Source organism: Elephantulus edwardii, unplaced genomic scaffold (assembly GCF_000299155.1).
Source record: "Elephantulus edwardii isolate Elephantulus edwardi_28Jun2011 unplaced genomic scaffold, EleEdw1.0 scaffold00010, whole genome shotgun sequence".
Taxonomy (NCBI): domain Eukaryota; kingdom Metazoa; phylum Chordata; class Mammalia; order Macroscelidea; family Macroscelididae; genus Elephantulus; species Elephantulus edwardii.
The window spans coordinates 32931252-32949213 of record NW_006399760.1 but is presented as its reverse complement, the minus strand read 5'-3'; the positions used below and the strand labels follow the sequence as shown (position 1 = coordinate 32949213).

Sequence of the window (17962 nt, the reverse complement as noted above, 5' to 3'; positions counted from 1 at the left end):
ACTCAGCAGAGTGGCAATAATCATAAAATTCTTGGTAGGGCAGTACTGGAGCAGTCCCTTAGTTTCTGAAGTATTTTGTTATAGACACTCAATTTCTCTTGCACGTTTTGAACAAGATTACCTCTAGGTTTTTCAATTTCAATTACTAAACGACACAGTGGAAGAACTGTACTACCAACAAAGAAATTATGCAGAGCTCAAGTAAATATTAACTTAGGTTTCCACCCCCCTCCCCTCAATAATTGAGTGGATGGTAAATGGGTTTTTTATTAAAGATCTATTTATATGCAACGGTAAACAGAAGGAGACAGGCCGTAGTTCCATGCCTACGTTATTTACAGCTTGTCAATGGGAAGGAAGGCTCCATCTGAATGAAAGTAAATATTCTAATAAAGAGTGAAAAAACAGGGATGCTGTTGTTAAGCACAGAAGATAAATGTGGATTTTGAGACTAGATGTGAGATGGGAAATTTTTAAAAACAAGAAAACCAATGAAAACAAAACACTATACTACAGGAAGGTTTACATACTAAGAGAATCATTCTAGTACTGTTACTGAGGGCAGAGGCAGGGGGAGTGGAAAATTATTGAACAGATGATGAATATTTTCTTGGAATAGGATGAAGGGAAGGATAATGTGGAACGAACGGATGGGCAGACAATATGGGAATTATAATTAATGATATGGAACAAAATAGATATGATTGACTCATAAAAATAGAAAGAAAGAAAAGATGCTAAGGAAAGGTTTACACATAGCATCAATCCAGGAGGGTTATTCAAAATGAGAAGGGAGGGAAAGGGGAACAAAGATTGATAGGCTGGGTGAAGAGAAAGCCAGTGGACAATAGGGGTGTGATGACCCATTCAGTTGTCATCAAGTCAAATCTGAGACATGGTGACCCTATTTCACAGAGCAGAACTCTACTGAAAGGTTTTCTTGTCTATAATCTTTGTGGACAAAAACTGCCAGGCTCTTGGGTTGAAAATGCCAATCTTGAAGTCAACAGCCAATATAAAATGGTTTATACCATCCAGAAATTTGGAATAGTAATACTCTGAATAATCACAAATGACTGAAAGGTCTATGACCTATAATTTTGCTATGACAAAACTCTAAATTGACCACTATGAAGCTCGAGATAAGGCAGTTCAAATGCCAGTGGTGCTTGTAGCTCCAGAAAACTTGTGCAGTGATGAAACTTTGCCTTTGTGAAAAATGGCTCTGAAAAGAAAGGCCACTGCTAAAGCTGAAGAGAGAAGTGTGGTTCAGAGAATGTGATGGTTCTTAGGAACAGAAGTGCTACATAAATATGGAATGGGGGTTTTTTCAAATCTCATAGGAAGCAAGGAATCTTTACAGGGGAATAAGTGACTCAAGAAACAATGCTTCAGCTGGGTTAAAAAACAAAGTACGTAGGCTTTGCTTGCTCTTCTTTTTCTAATTGTCAGTGATAATGGATTAAGGTGTAAATTTTGATTTCTTTATTCTTTTTTTATGTGTGCTTCGCTTCATATAAATTAACATCTAGTTTTACAATTTCCCAAAGATTTGATTATGCTGTGTTTTCATTCTCAAGAGTTTCCAGAATTAAAAAAAAAAAAACAAAACAAAAAACACCCAAAAACAAAACACAAAAAAATCCCAAAGTACCTTAATGGAAAAATAAAATTTTAGTGACAATTTAAATGGTGGTTAGATATTCCTAGGGCACATAGCTGTTTAGCATTGTTTTTATTAGGTGCTGTCAAGTCAAGTACCAATCGCAGAGACCCCATGAACCACGTATCTGAACTTTCTTCTGTGTCACCTTCATCATCTCTGACACACTTGAGCTCACTGCCGCAGTCACTGTGTTAATCCATTTTGTTGAGGATCCTCCTCTCTTTTGCTGACCTTTCTAAGCATAATGTCCCTCTCAAAGAGAACAGCCTCTCCTAGCAACACGCCCAAAGTATGAGACAAAGTTTTGTCGACTTAGTCTTCAGACTGACATCTTTGTTCTTTAATATTCTAGTGAATGCGAAAGCTTTAAGAATCCTTAAATTCCACACATTTCTCATGAAAAATCAAATGTATCGAAAGTATTTTTAAAAAATATCTCTCTTGGGGCTGCATGGAAACTCATAGTCCTAACACATCCATTAAAAGCTGAAACAAGCTGGATTGTGAAGAGGGAGGTCCTTACATCTCCAATAGGAAAGATCTGGCTCAAAGGAAAGCTGTTTAAAGAGCAAGTTAATCTAGGTAAGGATTAAATACAGCAATTTTGCTACTGAGGAACAGAAATGGAGTGAGCTTTATTGTTGTGCTAACTTTGTGTCAGGCATAGTACAATAGGTATTCCTGTAAGTTGCTGTTAAGTAAATCTCACAGCAAACCCTTGGAAGTAAATATTGTTCTCTCTCCTCCCCTTCACTCTCATATAGCCAGGTTATTTTACAGACTCCATATATATTCACACCCAACCACAGAAAATACTGTCTAGTTTCCTTTGCCTGTCCCCTAAACTGTCATCAGAGCTGTTTCCCTATCAAAGGGCACAGCAGTGAACTGCTTATAGCTAGCAGCAACAGCTTATAAGCAGCATTGGTGGTTTGTAAGGAGTTGCTTCATGAATTAATTTCATCTTCACAGCTAACCCACTGTTAGGTTAGCAGGTATCATCAGCATCTTTTTAGAGATGGAATCTAGTAAGAATTTCCTTTCACTCTCAATCTCTATGAGAGAATTGAGCCCAGTTGGGGTTATATAGGATATCTAAGGCTACACAGCATGTAAGCACAGACCTTGAACTTAGGTCTATTCAAAGGCCTCTGATCTATTCTTTATTCCACACCCTGCTTGGGATGTGACAACACCCAGGGGCAAGGACAGGTGAGGCAAGCAAGCCACATAAGGCACAGAATCTGAGGCACTCTTTTAGGCTTAAGCAAGTGCCAATCTTACACTGCATAAACCTGAGAGTGAAACACCTCCTTAAGTTTCATGCTATTGGAGCCTCATTTGCCTTGCCCTACTCCACACTGCCTAGAGCAGAAAGGGCCCTGGCTCTGTCTTAGGACAACATTTTAAAGGGTCTGAGAAGGAAAATCCCTTATTATTGCCCTTCCTTTTTTCCTTCTTGTTGTGTACTGTCAAATTGGATCTGACTGGCACAGGAGGAGAATGCCCCTCCTTCTCCAGTGGAGCATCTGGTGGATTTGAACCATGCACCTTTGGGATTGTAGTTATTATTGCTTTTTCTATTTTAATTTAGAATATGACCTTTCTCTGTCTCACTGTCATTAAATCAGAAGCAACTAATATCTGGCGCTATAGCAGGTTTTCAGATGCTGGAATCACATGGGAGGAGTAGTGCCCATCTTTCTCCTCGTTGCAGCTGGTAGATTCAAATCTTCTGCCCCTGGGTTTAAAGCTTAGCTGCCTACCCACTAGGCCACCAGAGCTACCATGGTGGTGGTATTGGTATGTACCCTCAAGTCAGAACCAATTTATATGTGAACCTCCAGGGACTTTTCAGACATTTAACTGCATGGGAAATGACTGCTCACTTTTCTCCCCCAGAGCAGCTGGTGGATTTGAACCACGTGCCATTAGGTTGACAGCACAGATCCTTACCATTAAGCCACCAGAAACAGGGTATATCTTGTTTATTAGCAGATGGCAGTTTCAAAAAATACAAATGAGAAATTAATTTATTTGCTCAAGAAATTTTCTCTCTCTCTGGGCACAGAGATATTAAATCTAACAAGGAGTACTACAATGTTTCAATGAAATTACTGGCTTTTCTGCAATTCTGCCCTTCCTGATCAAAGATATCAATATTTATAAGCCTGCATCCGGCTTTGAAACCTGCACTGAAAAAAAAAACAAACCAACGGTCACAAAGGACACAAACAGTTGGAGACTAGGACTCACTTGTTAATACATTTAAATGTGGTTTTATTTGTATAAATCAAGAGAGCACTTAAATACTGTGGTCACTTGCTTTGTAGCGTGGCATCACTAGGACATACCTATAAGCTCCTTGTTGCGAACATCCAGTGCCATATTCCTCAAGGCAGTTGCCACGGAGGAAACAACTCTATCATTATCCATCCTCAGAAGTTCTACAAGGATGGGGAGCCCTTTTTCTTTTCGGACGGCCGCCCGGATGTATGCTGCAAACTAATAAACAAAAGAGGTCAATCAATCGTATACAAAATAGAATTCAACTTTCATTATGTGACCGGAGTCTAAAAAAAAAAAAAAGTTCACAAAAGAGTAGAGTAAATGTTTTCTCTCCCATTGGAGATTAAACCGGTGATGTCAGTAAAGAGGAAATGGCAGGCTGGGAGAAAGGATAGGATGGCTGATTTGAGAAGAAAACCCTAAAACCTGAGAATCTCAAACCACCATCTGCCAGATAGTTTGAAAAGGGAAGGTGGTGATCACTTTCTCTCTCAGACACCCAAGAGTGATTAAGGAAAAATTATGTGTTGTCTTTGTAGTTAGTCCCATGCCAAGCTCAGGGCCTCAACACTGGATGGCAGAGACCGTAACCAATCAGCAACATTAAAGGAAAACTTGCCTTTCTGCCATGTCAGTTTTTCCTGCAACCAAATTTATATTTTAGTACCCTGTCAAAAAGATCATTGAGAATGAAATCCCTTGTCTCAAAAGAAAGAGAATTCTCCAGAAACACTGAACATCATAACTTATGTATATTAATGGAAAAAGGAATATATTTGTATGCAAAATACCTCTGCATTCAGGATTTAGTTTGTCTCTGAACATAAGGTTTCCATGTCATCAGCAAGACAAACATAACAAAAATTTCACAAAGTAACATTAGCAAAAGGATCTGAAATTTTGTTTTGAACTTAAACTGATGTTTCCAACCAACACAAAATACCTTTCAAAATTTAGGAGAACTGACAGATGTTGTTCATAAAACATCTAATACTTTCCTGCTGTGGACAAGTCATGAGTACAAATGTCTTCTAGTCCTTCAAATGAATTAAAACTTAAGATATGGGACTGACTACTCAGTTTTAATATCTAATGTATTTTAACAATACAAATAAGAGGAAAAAGGCATTTGAAAGCTCTATTAAAACCTTTCATATGAAACAAATATTCCAAATCACAAGAACTCAGAAGTGGGGTAGATGGGAACACATGCCTTCCTACAGTGGCAACATACTACGGCAGAGTAATTGGCTTGTCTCCGTGAAATGGCAACAGAACTGGCTCCTTCGGTCTCATCTGAAGATGGACCAGCTCAGCTGAGGCCCGAGTGTCTCCCTCCCGGAGCACCAGACGTCACTGCTTTCAAACCAGTCTCTGATTTGGTAATACATGTGGCCATGATCATCTTATTTTCTTACTGAGGGTCTTTATAATTTAGTGAATCATTTGATATACTTTAAATAGAATTTCAATATACTGTTTGTATTTTAAACGAAGTTGCCATCTAATTTTCATTCACTAAATGAACCCAGAAACAACTCAAATCCCATCTATTTTTATTTTCTCTTTATAAATTGTCAGATGATCCTCTGGTTATAAGAAGCTGTGAGTGAACACAGGGTCTAAACATAAATATTTATGAGCATGATAGGACAGTTATTGTCCTAGGTCTTCCTCATTTATTATTTCAATTCTTCACAATCACCTTATCAAGTAGAAATTTGTAATACTGCCATTTTACAGATGAAGAAACAGGAAACAGATAAGTAACTTTTCTCTCTCGAGTCTCAATTACTAAGTAGGAGCCAGGATCCAAAGCCAGAGGGGCCTCCTTCAGAGCAAGTGCTTAACCACTAGGCTGTTAGCCCTTTAATGAAGAAGAAAAGAAATAACCACATCGATTTTTAACCCTAATTATCTATTTATAATCAATTTAGTGGCTGTCTGCATGAAACAAATTCAGCCTATCAAGACTTTCCACTACCATGGATAATGGAATGGTCAAGGTTCTGAATTTTGGGGAAGCATACCAGAAATGTAGCCAAAATCAAACATTATCTCTACTACAGCAGAGCATCTGGTGGATTTGAACTGCGTACCTCTGGGATCACACTGCAGCTTCTTGCCACTAGGCTAGAAGAGCTCTCTAATTTTGAGACATTTCTTACAGCAGTAACATAAGGAAACCTTCAATTCCCTGGCTAAAGAAGCAAAAGAAGTCACAAAGGGGATGTGGAAACTTCTCACAGAGGGGCACGGTGAAAGCCTGGAAGAACAGTAGTGACTTGTGCTTTCTGTGCTCGTGCTGTCTGATCTCTGCTATAATGGGGACCCTCATCATCTCTCACCAAATAGGGCACTGGATCCAAAATGGAATTTCGGTCTCTACTGTTCCCGTTTCCAAACTCTTGTTCCGCACCATCACTAAAATGCATCAACACTGTATAAATCTGCCCCTTGGTGCCACTTGTTGGCTTAAACCCTTCAAGTGGCCTCATCATTTCTAGCCCAGCCTCTTGGGCCTGCAGAGAATGGCCAGCTCTGGCCTGGCTACTTTGCCCTGTTCCTGTGCTCTAGCAACCATGAGCACCTGTCGTCATGATCCACACTGCCATTTCTCACCTCAAGACCTTTCTCCTCTATTTATCTCAAACGTCAGACTCTGCTGGATTAATTTCATTCATTCTTTTAGGTTCCATCTGGGCAGGAGTACTCTTCAGGAACCTTCTCTTTTCTGGCCTCTTCTTCATCCTGTTAGACTGGGCTAGATGTCTCATATCAACATCTTACAGTACACAGGTCGTGTGGGTCAGACATAGTACTGACGGAATCTTCTCACTAGCCTTCAAATATCTAATGTGGAGATATTTCAGATTATTTTTATATTTATCTTTGTGTCCCCAGAGCCATAGTTGTCTTCTCCTACCCTATTCAAGAAAAATTCTACACAATTATGACACTTCATTGCTCATCTGAATGAACGCAAAGACATCAAGAAGTGTAGGCAAGTAGAAGACATCCTACCTTCCAGTTGCCAGCAGAGAGGTTCTGGAGAGATCCAGCGGAGCCTTCCAAAGTGGCTGGGTTGGAACTTTCTGCGAGGAGGGTCAGATATGGTTTCACCACCGATGGGTGCCACAGCATCTCAACCCCCTTGGGGGATTTTGACAACCCTGGGATAGGACCAACTCCATCCCACTGAAACACAAACAGCAAACATTAAATGGAAGCAAACCCAACACGATCTCTAACACTTAGAATCATCTTTGCTGAACTCAGGTATTAAAACACCTTCATGACCATTGAGTCAGAAGTGACTCATGGCTGATCCTCCAGCAGGTTTAGGAGGCCGTAAGCCGCACAGCAGGAGACTGCCCATATGTGGGTGAGCAGCACCACTTCTCATGGATTCTACGTCCAGAAATTGTGTCATGAGGATTTTACTATTCTTGCTGTTGCCAAGTATGTGACATGTTACTCTCAGAAAAAGAAAACTCAAGTTTTACATCAAATAAAATGCTGACCTGGTCCTCTTGTGGCGTCCTCTTTTTCTTTTTCTTCTTCTTCCCCCAGCAGCTTGGCTCTGAGTCCTTGCTGGGAGACTCTTTTCCTAGTAAGTCATCCAATTCGTTTAGTCCCAGCAGCCGGGCCTGAGGGACCTCCAGTTCCAGCCGATAGGACAGGTTCCTCAGGGTACACACACAGTTCTCCACTGTCTGAAACCCAACACAGCGTATAATTAAAACCATCGTAGCAAATCAATAGAAAAGGCTCCCATGCGGAATGCTACTGATAACTTAGAGAGACCTGAAAGATTAGAGAGACCTGAAAGATTTTTAGAAGAAATTAAGATTCTAGAATTTTTTAGAATATCCAGATGACTAAGTATAGAGCCATCTTCAATACATGTTTATGTCTGGCTTCAAGCTGATAAAATGTACAAGTTCTGGAAGAGGAAATGCCCAGAGTTTCTTCTGCAGGGACGGAAATGTGTCCCTGACGCCAGCACCTCAGCACTGTGGATCCTCACTGTGATGAGGAGTCACCACCACCATGTCTGGGGACAGCTCCTAGACAGTTCCATCTCTGTCCACTCCTTCAATCTCTCAGTTCCTCTCCTCTCTTTTTGGAAAGCGTCATCATGTTCCTTTTAACATCTGCCTACTGTGTGTGGTTTCTTGTTCCTTTAAAGATCTCTAATTGGAAGGCCAATTGTCATTTCAGTTCATTGTGTCTAAAACACAGCTCGGTTATTGCCCAGCGATCTCCCTTTCAAATTTTTTACTTTTCTTGATGGACCCAGCAGATCTTTGGGTTCAATCAGGGTCAGACAAAAACCTGGCTTTCATGTCACCTTGAACTGCTCCTGCTTCTCCCTGAGCTGACCACGCAGCAACTCTTCTTCTCTCTTTGAGATCCGTGATATGATCCAAGACCCTCTTAGGTAGGTACTTTTCTAAATAAGCCTATCCTGATTAGCATGTCATCTGCCTGCCTTGACATTTCTGACAATATTATCCTCTATCCTGTTTCTTTTTATCTCCCTCATCCCTGCTCCTTCTGCAGAATAATGATGGTCATCACTGCTGGGAAAGGGTGGGGAATGATGATGATGATGATGATGATGTAGAAAGCCCTGTGCCAGTGCAGGAATGAAGGGGGCAGGCAGAGAGTAAGGGGTCCATGCTGGAACAGACCATCCAGCAGAGCAACAGAGGAATACGTGTAGGGCACAGGTTGAGATGCAGAATAGTGCCTGGGAATGGTGGAGCTGGACTGTGAGTTAGGGATTCCTTGGAGTCAGAAGAGCAGAGAAGTTGGAGGAAGATAGTGCCTTGATCAGTAACTTTTATTCACTAGATAATAAAATAGAGATGCATTCAACTCTAGGTGTAGGGGACAGATAATCAGAAGAAATAGCTACATGGGTAATTAATGTGAGCATGAACCCAGGAGGACCAGAAGAGGTCAGTTGCCATATTTCTGTAATTTTAAAGTTTCACAGGGATTCTCCCTTTGATCTGGAATGTGGTTTAACGAGAAGTTCAAGAATTCTAGAACAGATGGCATGTATCATAGATCGAACTGTGGCATCCAAAAAGCAGGTTAGTCTTAACTCCTAGTAAATTGAATAGTAATCTTGTTTGGAAATTGGTTGTTAGTTAAGCAAGGAACTCTGAGGACACAGGATTTGCTTGCTAAACAGAAGGTTGGTAGTTGAAACTCACCACCTGCTCTACAGAAGATAAACGCTGCCGCCTGCCTTTGTAAAGATTTACAACTTTGGGAACCCCCTAGGGCAATTCCATTGTGTCCTTAGTTGCTGTGAGTTGGAATAAATTTGATAGAAACATGTTAACATGAGATTACCATGTTAACATGTTAGCATGAGATTCAAGTAGAGAGTAGAGTATCTTAATTCCATTTGAGTGGTATAATTTTAAAAAATTTTACTTTTTATTCTTTTTTCCCCTTTTCTTTCTTATTGTGTATCGTTGAAATCGGATCCAACTGGCACAGAAAGAGATTGCACCCCCTTCTCCAGCACAGCATCTGGTGGATTCGAACCAACACCTTCAGGATTTCAGTGCAGTTTATAGTCCCTAGGCCATCAGAGCTCCCTGAGTGGTATCCTTAAAAAAAGAAGTTATGTCAGAGTCGAGAGAGAAAGAAAGTTGAGTGAGTGAGTGAGTGAGTGAGCGAGTGAGAGAGCAAATGCACCTGCAAGACAGTGAGCAAGAGGATGGTTGCGTGAAGATCTATCTGCAAGCAAAGGAGCATGTGGGCTACCAGAAACTGAGAAACAAGAACGTGTCTTCCTATCTATCCGATGGCTAGACCACCACCCTTTGGCAGACTGACTTTGGACATTTTGCCTCTGGAAAGGATACAAAAAATTAGGAGGCTAACACAACACGCAAACAGCACCGGACAGCTGTTGTCATCACGTTCTCACAGGGCCTGTCAGACACTAACCTTGCTGTCGTAATCAGATGTGTTCACACATGTATGAATCACATACAACAGCGAGTCCACCAGTCCCTCGCAGGATCGCATTTGCTTCCGGGCTTCCTCCCCTGCAGAGCTGAGGTTCCTAAATGGTGGAGACACATGAGAGATGCTGAGATGAAGAAGTGACTTATTAGCCACATTGCCCAATGCTAAAGATCTGAGAGATAAGGCAGCCTATAGCAGTGATCGGGGTTGAGAAGGCAGGCTGAAACCTGCATTTTAATATACTGGAAGTTCACTACAAGTAGCTGCTAATTACCTACACAAATAGAACTTTCAATTCTCATTGGAATTAATTTTTTTGGAGGTTATGTGCCTAAGCTTCCTTATATGTAAACAGGGGAAAATAACAGAAATTACCTCATGGTGTTGCTTTGAGGATGAAGAGTTACTACACATAAAACAGTGTTAAAGTGTTTGTCTTACAGAAGCTACACTTGTTGTTTCATGCTTGCTCTATTTCTCTCGTTAGTCTACAAGCTGTGCCCACTCCCGTGCACATATTACCATGTTTGGCTTGTCCTAAGTGATCATTAAATGTGTCTTGAATGAACAAAGAACATATTTCTTGTAGAAATACCTCAAATGAAATAGGTATCTGCTTCAGCTACCAGTTTTCTCAGTTATAAGCATGCTTGAAAATTTCCGTCTCATCCATGTAAGTTTTTTTATCAGTGTATTTTCTTAAGTTGAGACCAAGTTTTACTGACATATCTTATGACTCAATAAGATAGATTCCACATGGACTCTCAGTTTTTACAGAGAAACTTGCAAAATTAAGACTATCCAGAATGACGTGTCTTTATTGTTGTTAGTTTCTATTAAGCCCATTCTTTTGTTGTTGTTTTTTCACTTATATGTACTTTTATTAAAAAAATAAAAAAAAATTTAAATAAATATATTAAATATATATTAAACATTAAAAAATATAACCAATAAAATATTTTTTATTGGTTTTCATATTAAGTCCATTCTGACTCATATCTCCCTTATGTGCAAAAGTAAAACTATACCCCAGGGTTTCTGCTTTCAGAAGCAGATAGCCAGTCCTGTCTTCTGAGGAACATCTAGGTACACATGAACCATTAACTTGTAAGCAACAACTTAAGTGCTTAATAATTTGTGCCACCTAGGAATCTCTGACTCTTCCTTTACCCCTTTGTTTTTCGGTGGCCAGGGATACACTGCTCCCTGCTGCCCTCCTCTGCTCTTGTGCCTGTCTCAACTCCACCCAGTGGCTGGCCTTCTCATTTCCTCTAGAGCTTCTGGGGATACCACACTTTCTGGTTTCTCTCTCTGGCTGCCTTTGCTTCTTTGTGCCTTGTGCTTGTGTGATCTCCTAAAATGACCCTGGCTCTATTTTGATCCTCCTCTGTGGTTTAATCTTTGCATTCTCTCAGGTGGTTTATGACTCGTACACTTCTATCTCTTTCAGAACTCTAGACTGATTTACCTTTGTGTTTTCTTGGCATTAGAGCACAGATATCTAACTGTAATCTCAAAATGTAAGTGGCCAAACAGAACCCTTAGGTGCATATCCCTTCCAACATTACTTCTCTTCTCTCTCTGAAATCACCAATGGCACTTCTACGAACCCCACTGATCCAGTCAGCCAGAGATTAAGGTGTTCCTCTTTTCCCTCCTTCTCCTCATCCCTTCTCTCTCTGAAAAACCATCCCAATCTGCTTACTTCTCACTTTCATGTCGGAGATGTGATCACTGTGTTAGCCCATGTCTATGTCTATTTTCAACCACTGTTTGTTACCCATAACATACCCAGAAACCAGTACCATCTCTTCTGCCCTGTGGAAAATCCTGATGGTTTCCCATGGTACTCAGAATAAAATGCAAACTCCTTCCTTTGATTTCTGAGGACCTGAATGAGTGTTGGACACACAGAGGTATTACCGAAAGTACATAGTCCTCTGATTCACTGAGGGAGAACCTTTGGGCTTTTTCTGAAGCCTGTGAACTGAGGAGGGATCATGGTTTTCGCAGCTGCAGCAGCAGATGCTGCTCGACTGATGACCCGTAGGTGATATGATGTGTCCCTGTGACATGGACATCTCGGCTAAGAGGAGCTGGTCTGCTTTCTACGACCTGGCACTTGTCACCTTCTCTTCTCTGTCCTCCCTGTGTGTTTTAGTCAAGGAGTCAAGTCATTATTCACAATTCTGGAACAGTGGCTTCAGAGCAGCAGTATAAGTCATGTTTTCCCTCTCCTGAAGTCTCTGTTGTAGAGATGCTTGGAGGTCTCAACTTAAATGGCATGTGGTACACACTTGAGTTCTACCGTGTGCCAGACTACACTAAGCATGAGTATCTTGCCACCTCCTCACAACTCCAAGATGCTATCACTATGTCCATTCTAAAGATGAGGAAACAGGCCGAGAGATGATACTGGAAGTCAGGCAGCCTGAAACTAGAGCTTATGCCCTTTACCATTAACTGCCTCCGCCTAAGACTTGCTTCAAGTTCCTAAGGCACTGGAAGGCTGGAAAATGGGGTAGAAACTAAGCCAGTACAGGTTAATGGCAATTAATGAGCAAGATTATGTGCACTTAGAGGAGGCTGTACACATTTTAAATGCTACAGGTAATGGGTGAAAAATAGTGTCTGGGTTTATTTTCATTTCTTTATAAAACTCAAAGCCATGGTTTGTTTAAATCATATACATCTTCATACCCTTTTAAAGGCAAAAAGATCATAGCTATCATGTCTGGGATTTAAACAAAAACCAGGCTGCAAACACATTAGCAATCAGAATGTGATAAACTAGATAAACTAGATAAACTAGATAAACTAGATAAACTAGAAAACTAGAAAAATGCTGTTCAAGTGAAAAAACATTGGAATTTTGGCAGTAATCTCAGACTGAAAGGGCCTTTCTGAATAATTCACCGAAGAGTCATTTGTAAGATAACTTTCTTAAGCCCACAAGTCTGTCCTCCTAATATTTTCCTCATAGGATAACAAAATTAACTGGCCTAAATATTGAAACAAAACTGGAAACTCAATTGTTAATAAAATTAATTTATCTATAATGACATGTATTATTTAACCACAGAATTAAGTGGAAAGAAGAAATAAAGAATACCTTAGGCATCCTGTCGTGTTACGCAGAACTAATGAAGTCTGAAATTTAATTTTATGATCATCATCAAAAGAAGAGTTATTCCATCCAGAATGTGGAACAATCACAGTGTTTGTCAAGGTTGAGAGAGCATCTCGAATGATTGTCATCTTTACAGAATCACATGATGATAAATTCCACAGAACTCCTAAAAAAGAATGGGAAATCACCATTTAGAAATCTTATAGTTTCAGTAATAATATAAACAGATTAATGCTATTAGATGTGAATCCTGCCTCTTCCAAAATTAATTTACGGTCTATATTTCAAACCAGGAAAGAAACTAGAAAATGCGAGTGAATAAATACACACTTCTGGCAGTAACATGAAGTCTGTTACAATTTTGTGAAGTTACACATCTTATGCTCTACCAGGCAAGATGACCATGGTTTGTAAAGCAAAATATGAGTTACTCTGTGAGTAGAAGGGATGGATGGGAGTTGGGGGGATGATGGTGCTGTAAAGTGTCATCAATATAATGCATCTGTGATTTTTGTGAAGTTTCTATTGGGTTAACTGAGCTCAAGACTCAATGTTCTATGTGACAAAGCATTTTTAGAACTATTTAGTATTTGGGACAAAAAGTAATCCCCCATCCCCTGATCTTTCAGACACCTGATGTTTCTCTTCATCATGCTTCCTAGTCTTACTTTTGCTACTAGGAAGCTTACGCATAACACTTGCAGTAATTATACGAGCATAGAGAGCTATTTTATTTGCTTTATTGTCTACACTTAGGTAAGGTATAAACATTTCTATTTCCCTGTTAAGACTTGTGCTTTAGAAGTGCAAGTTATTGTTATTTCTGTCTTGAAGATAGAGGGTGATTAATAATAAATGAAATATTATATATAACTTATTGTACTGTTAAGGCTTACATATAGCTTATTGTACTGATAAGGAGATCTGATGGCTTAGTGATAAGTAATTGTGCTTCCAGCTCAAAAGTACACGGTTCAAGACTTTCCCTAGCGGTGAAAAAGTAGAAGAAGCAAGAGAATGTAGGACATCCTTCAGGACCAGACATTCTTGCTCCAGCTACATTCACAGCAGCAGTGGCCATAACTGAAGCAGAGGACTGGAAAGACCTGATATGAGATGGAGCTGGCTGTTACCCCCAAGCCCAATGGGCAGAACAAAAGCTAAAGTAAGAGGCCTTTGTCTAAGCTTGTACATTTTGGAATGGGAGGTGGGAAGAATCAATATTGGCAGGACTGAGAACTTTGTAACACTGGTCTAAAGCTGGGAGACTCAAGGCTGAGGTGCCTGCATGCACATTTTGGAAGCTGTCCTGATTGTGTTCTGCTACTAACCTGAATTACAATATTTTTACTTCACCCCCACCCACTGAAGAAGGTTGTTGCTGTTATGTGCCGTCAAGCAACATGTGACTCATAGCGACCCAAACCCTGCTCTATCGCTTGCTGATCATATTGTCTACAACACACCTAACCCCATTACCCCAGTGATTGAACTAATCCATCTAATCGAGGGTCTTCCTCTCCTCCACACTCCCAAGCATGACATCCCTCTCCAAGGACTGATTGCTCCTTGCAGCATGTCCAAAGTATGTCAGATGAAGCTTCAGAATCCTTGCCTCCAAGGAGCAGCCTGTTTTTATCCTCTCCAGGATGAACTTATTTATTTCTCCTAGCAGACCATGGTATATTCAATACTCTTCTCCAGCACTACAGCTCAAAGGCATCAACTCTATCATCCCTAGTCATTGTCCAGTTCTCTGATGCACAGCAAGTAATGGCAAAGACTATGACCTGTATCAAGCACATCTTAGTATCCAGACTGACATCGTTGCTCTTCAGTACTTTGGAAAAGTCTCTGACAGCAGTCTTTTCCAGTGCAATTAGTTTTTTAATTTCCTGGCTGCTGGTACCAAAGAAGGTACATGGTTCAAATCTATCAACTGCTTCACAGGAGAAAGATGGGCAAACTCCTGTGTAATTTTACAGGCTCTGAAAATCTATGGAACGGTCAGTTGTCTTCAACTCAATAGTACACAACAATAGTGTAATTTCACACCTATGCATTTTCCTGAGAAAGTGAGGAAGCCAGTTGTCTGCACTCAAGTCTTGCAGAGCCCTGACATCCTGACACGTTCATGTCCAGTGGCTCAAAAATCTGGATAGTGCTTTTAAACTATCAACACAGAAACATGTTGTGGCCCTATGGTCAGGGGATGAGTTGGTCAGATCTGTTCAAGTCAATGGGAGAGAATCAGACATAGGAATGTTAAAGATCAAGAAGGCTGTGGCAAAGATGAGACCAGGAACCAGTGTTCCAGTGTACAGCAGCCAAAGAACTCAGCTTGAAAACTGTCTATTCAGTCCTCCTGGGTTCTGAAAAAGCTATAAGGCTTTTGTAAACAAGGGAGGTATAGGAGAACTGTCTCCCTCCCCACCTACCCTCATCCTCTCCCTGTACTCCTTAGAAATAAGTTAAAGCAAAGACAGTTAAAACCAAAACAATGTAAATTCATAAAACATTACACAACATAGGTAAGCTTGGAAGACATTATTCTGACTGAAATATCTTAGTCACAAAAGGACAAATAACATTGCAGTTATAAAATAGGACTGACATGGGGGGTTGGAGGGAGAATAGGACAAGAGTGGATTGATAATAAACACCATATTGGAACAGATAAGGGGAAGAACTGTCTGAGAGGAATGTATGACAACAATCTGGGACAAGAGGTGCACTGCAAAGTGGACTGTGGAGAGGCATAAAGGGAGGAAAATATACAGCAATAAACGAATGAAAACACGACCTTTCTGTAAACTTTTGTTAAAATCAAAGAAAATATATATAAAACAGGAAATACGACGAGGGGGGGAACCCCCAAAACAAAACAACAGTATAAACTGAGTGAAGACAAGTCTCCTCTGGCAAGTCTGTATTGATTGGTTCTTTCTGAGTCAATCTCATGAGGTAAGTTAATGGTTAGAGATGGCAGCTCTGTCCTGGGCAAAGGTCTGGGGTCCCTTGCTGTGCTCTGCCTCTGTGTTCACAACTCCTTTCCTTTTACTTGGCTGATTTTGCAACCTCACTGATGTGGCTCCCCTTGCTCCTCAAGGATGTTCACCCCTTCTCTCCTATGTTCTGAACTAGGGTACCCAATCACGGCTTTTAGAACTCAACTTTCAGGAGCAGGTCATCAATTCAGGGACAGAGTGATTCTCTCTACAATGGATAGGGGAACTTAGACAGTTCAGAATGGAGAGAAGTAAAGACCTTGCCTCATCTCAGAAAGTGTCAGCTTACACCAGACCTTTGCTTCTATAATGTTCTCAGATGTGATCCTGGTTAACACTCTGGGTTTATAAGAAATGAAGTTAAAACACCACAGACTGAGTTATTTCTTCACAGTCTCCTAAAATTGCTGCATGTTTCTACATAAAAATGTTTTCCAGCAATGGTTTAAAGCTGTGCTCCCTTCACGGGACTCGCCAGGGTCAGCCATGTGGGGGATGGGGTAGGAGAAAGCTGTGGTACTGGCTAGGCCCCACTTCCATTCACCTAGAACAGCTCCATAGCGAGGCCTTCTCAGTACTCTGTGCTCTGTTTGAAGAAAAGGTTTTGTGTTTAAAAGACATTTGATGTTTCAGGGAAAAAGTATTAGAGGACTTGTAAGGGATCTGAGAGTTAAGGATGAGAAATGATTCTTTGGAGGTCTGTCCTGACCTAGATAACAGGAGAAAAGGGAAAAGACAGAAGACAGAGTGGGATGAAGCATAGCTGCCTGGGGTGACAAAGAGGCAGACACATGGCTAAGGCTTCCCAGAGTGGGGCTGTCATATTTCCTGCTAACGAGATCATCTTTACTTAACACTCAGCACCCACCACAGTGCCTGTCAGAGCAGGAATCAGTCACACGGGTAGCAAGCAACCTGCTGACCACTGCCTGTCTTGACGCTGTACAGGCCAACGGTCACTTCCTAGACCCCTCATCATTAAAGGGCTCCTAATGCCTCTATGGAGCTACAGTGAATGAGTGGTAAGAAGCTGTGCTGCAATCCCAAGGTACATTGATTAAATCTCCATGGAAGGATGAGCAATCTCCTCTCATGTGATTTATTGCCTCTGAAAACAGATATGAGGTGCTTCTGATGGAATTAAAAATAACAATGGCCATAGAGAAATGTTCTTCCAGTGGAGACCTTAAACTCAAACTCATTGCTGTCTAGTTGGAAAAGATTCCTAACTTACCCTCCATCACACTTCTGAGAGGCTGTAAGGTGCACGAGAGGAGACTGCCCATTCTCCTCCCATTGAGCCACTCGTGGATTCCAACAGCCAGAGAGGCATTTTGGATTAAAAGCACTATACCCTGTAGCCCAAGCCAACAGAGATCACTCATTCAGGGAAAGCCTGTTAAATTCCTCACACCACAAACTTACACACTGGGAGAGAGCTGCTGCAACCAATACACTAGCTGCTACTTCAGAGAATAAATGTATGCCAATAAAATTTAATGCAGAGCCTGCTTTGTGTTAAGTAAAACCTTTCATATTATAAACTATAGGTATAAAATTAGATAAATTGCTACAGAAAATTAGACTGAGTCATAAACACAATCTGGAAACATGACTAAGATGAGGGTGGTTCTTAAGCACATTGAAATCTGGATTTGATGACTAAAGTTCTCCAATTCTTTATAAAAAACCTTGGCACTTCTTCTTTTTTTTTTTTTTTAATGCTCTTGCTTCTACTCCTAGATACTCCTAACATCTGACCCTGGCAAAAAGATACTTCTCAGACCTGAGAACTCATCAATTCTCCTTGCTATTTCCAGGGTGTTTCTTCATCACAGGTAATGAGAGATCAGCAGAAACATACACAGAGCT

At 40.7% G+C, this 17962-nt stretch overlaps 1 protein-coding gene across 3 annotated transcripts in view; it reads right to left on the bottom strand.

Annotated features, from left to right (window-relative positions):
* The window catches only part of PKP4 (plakophilin 4), a 368717-nt gene that overhangs the window by 19086 nt on the left and 331669 nt on the right, over positions 1-17962 (bottom strand). For all 3 annotated transcript variants that reach the window (XM_006880795.1, XM_006880796.1, XM_006880797.1), the window contains 5 exons: positions 13065-13248; positions 9932-10049; positions 7480-7671; positions 6980-7153; positions 4021-4171 (listed from right to left, as the gene is read on the bottom strand). In XM_006880795.1, coding sequence (XP_006880857.1) covers positions 4021-4171; positions 6980-7153; positions 7480-7671; positions 9932-10049; positions 13065-13248 — 819 coding nt within the window. The remainder of the gene's footprint in view (positions 1-4020; positions 4172-6979; positions 7154-7479; positions 7672-9931; positions 10050-13064; positions 13249-17962) is intronic.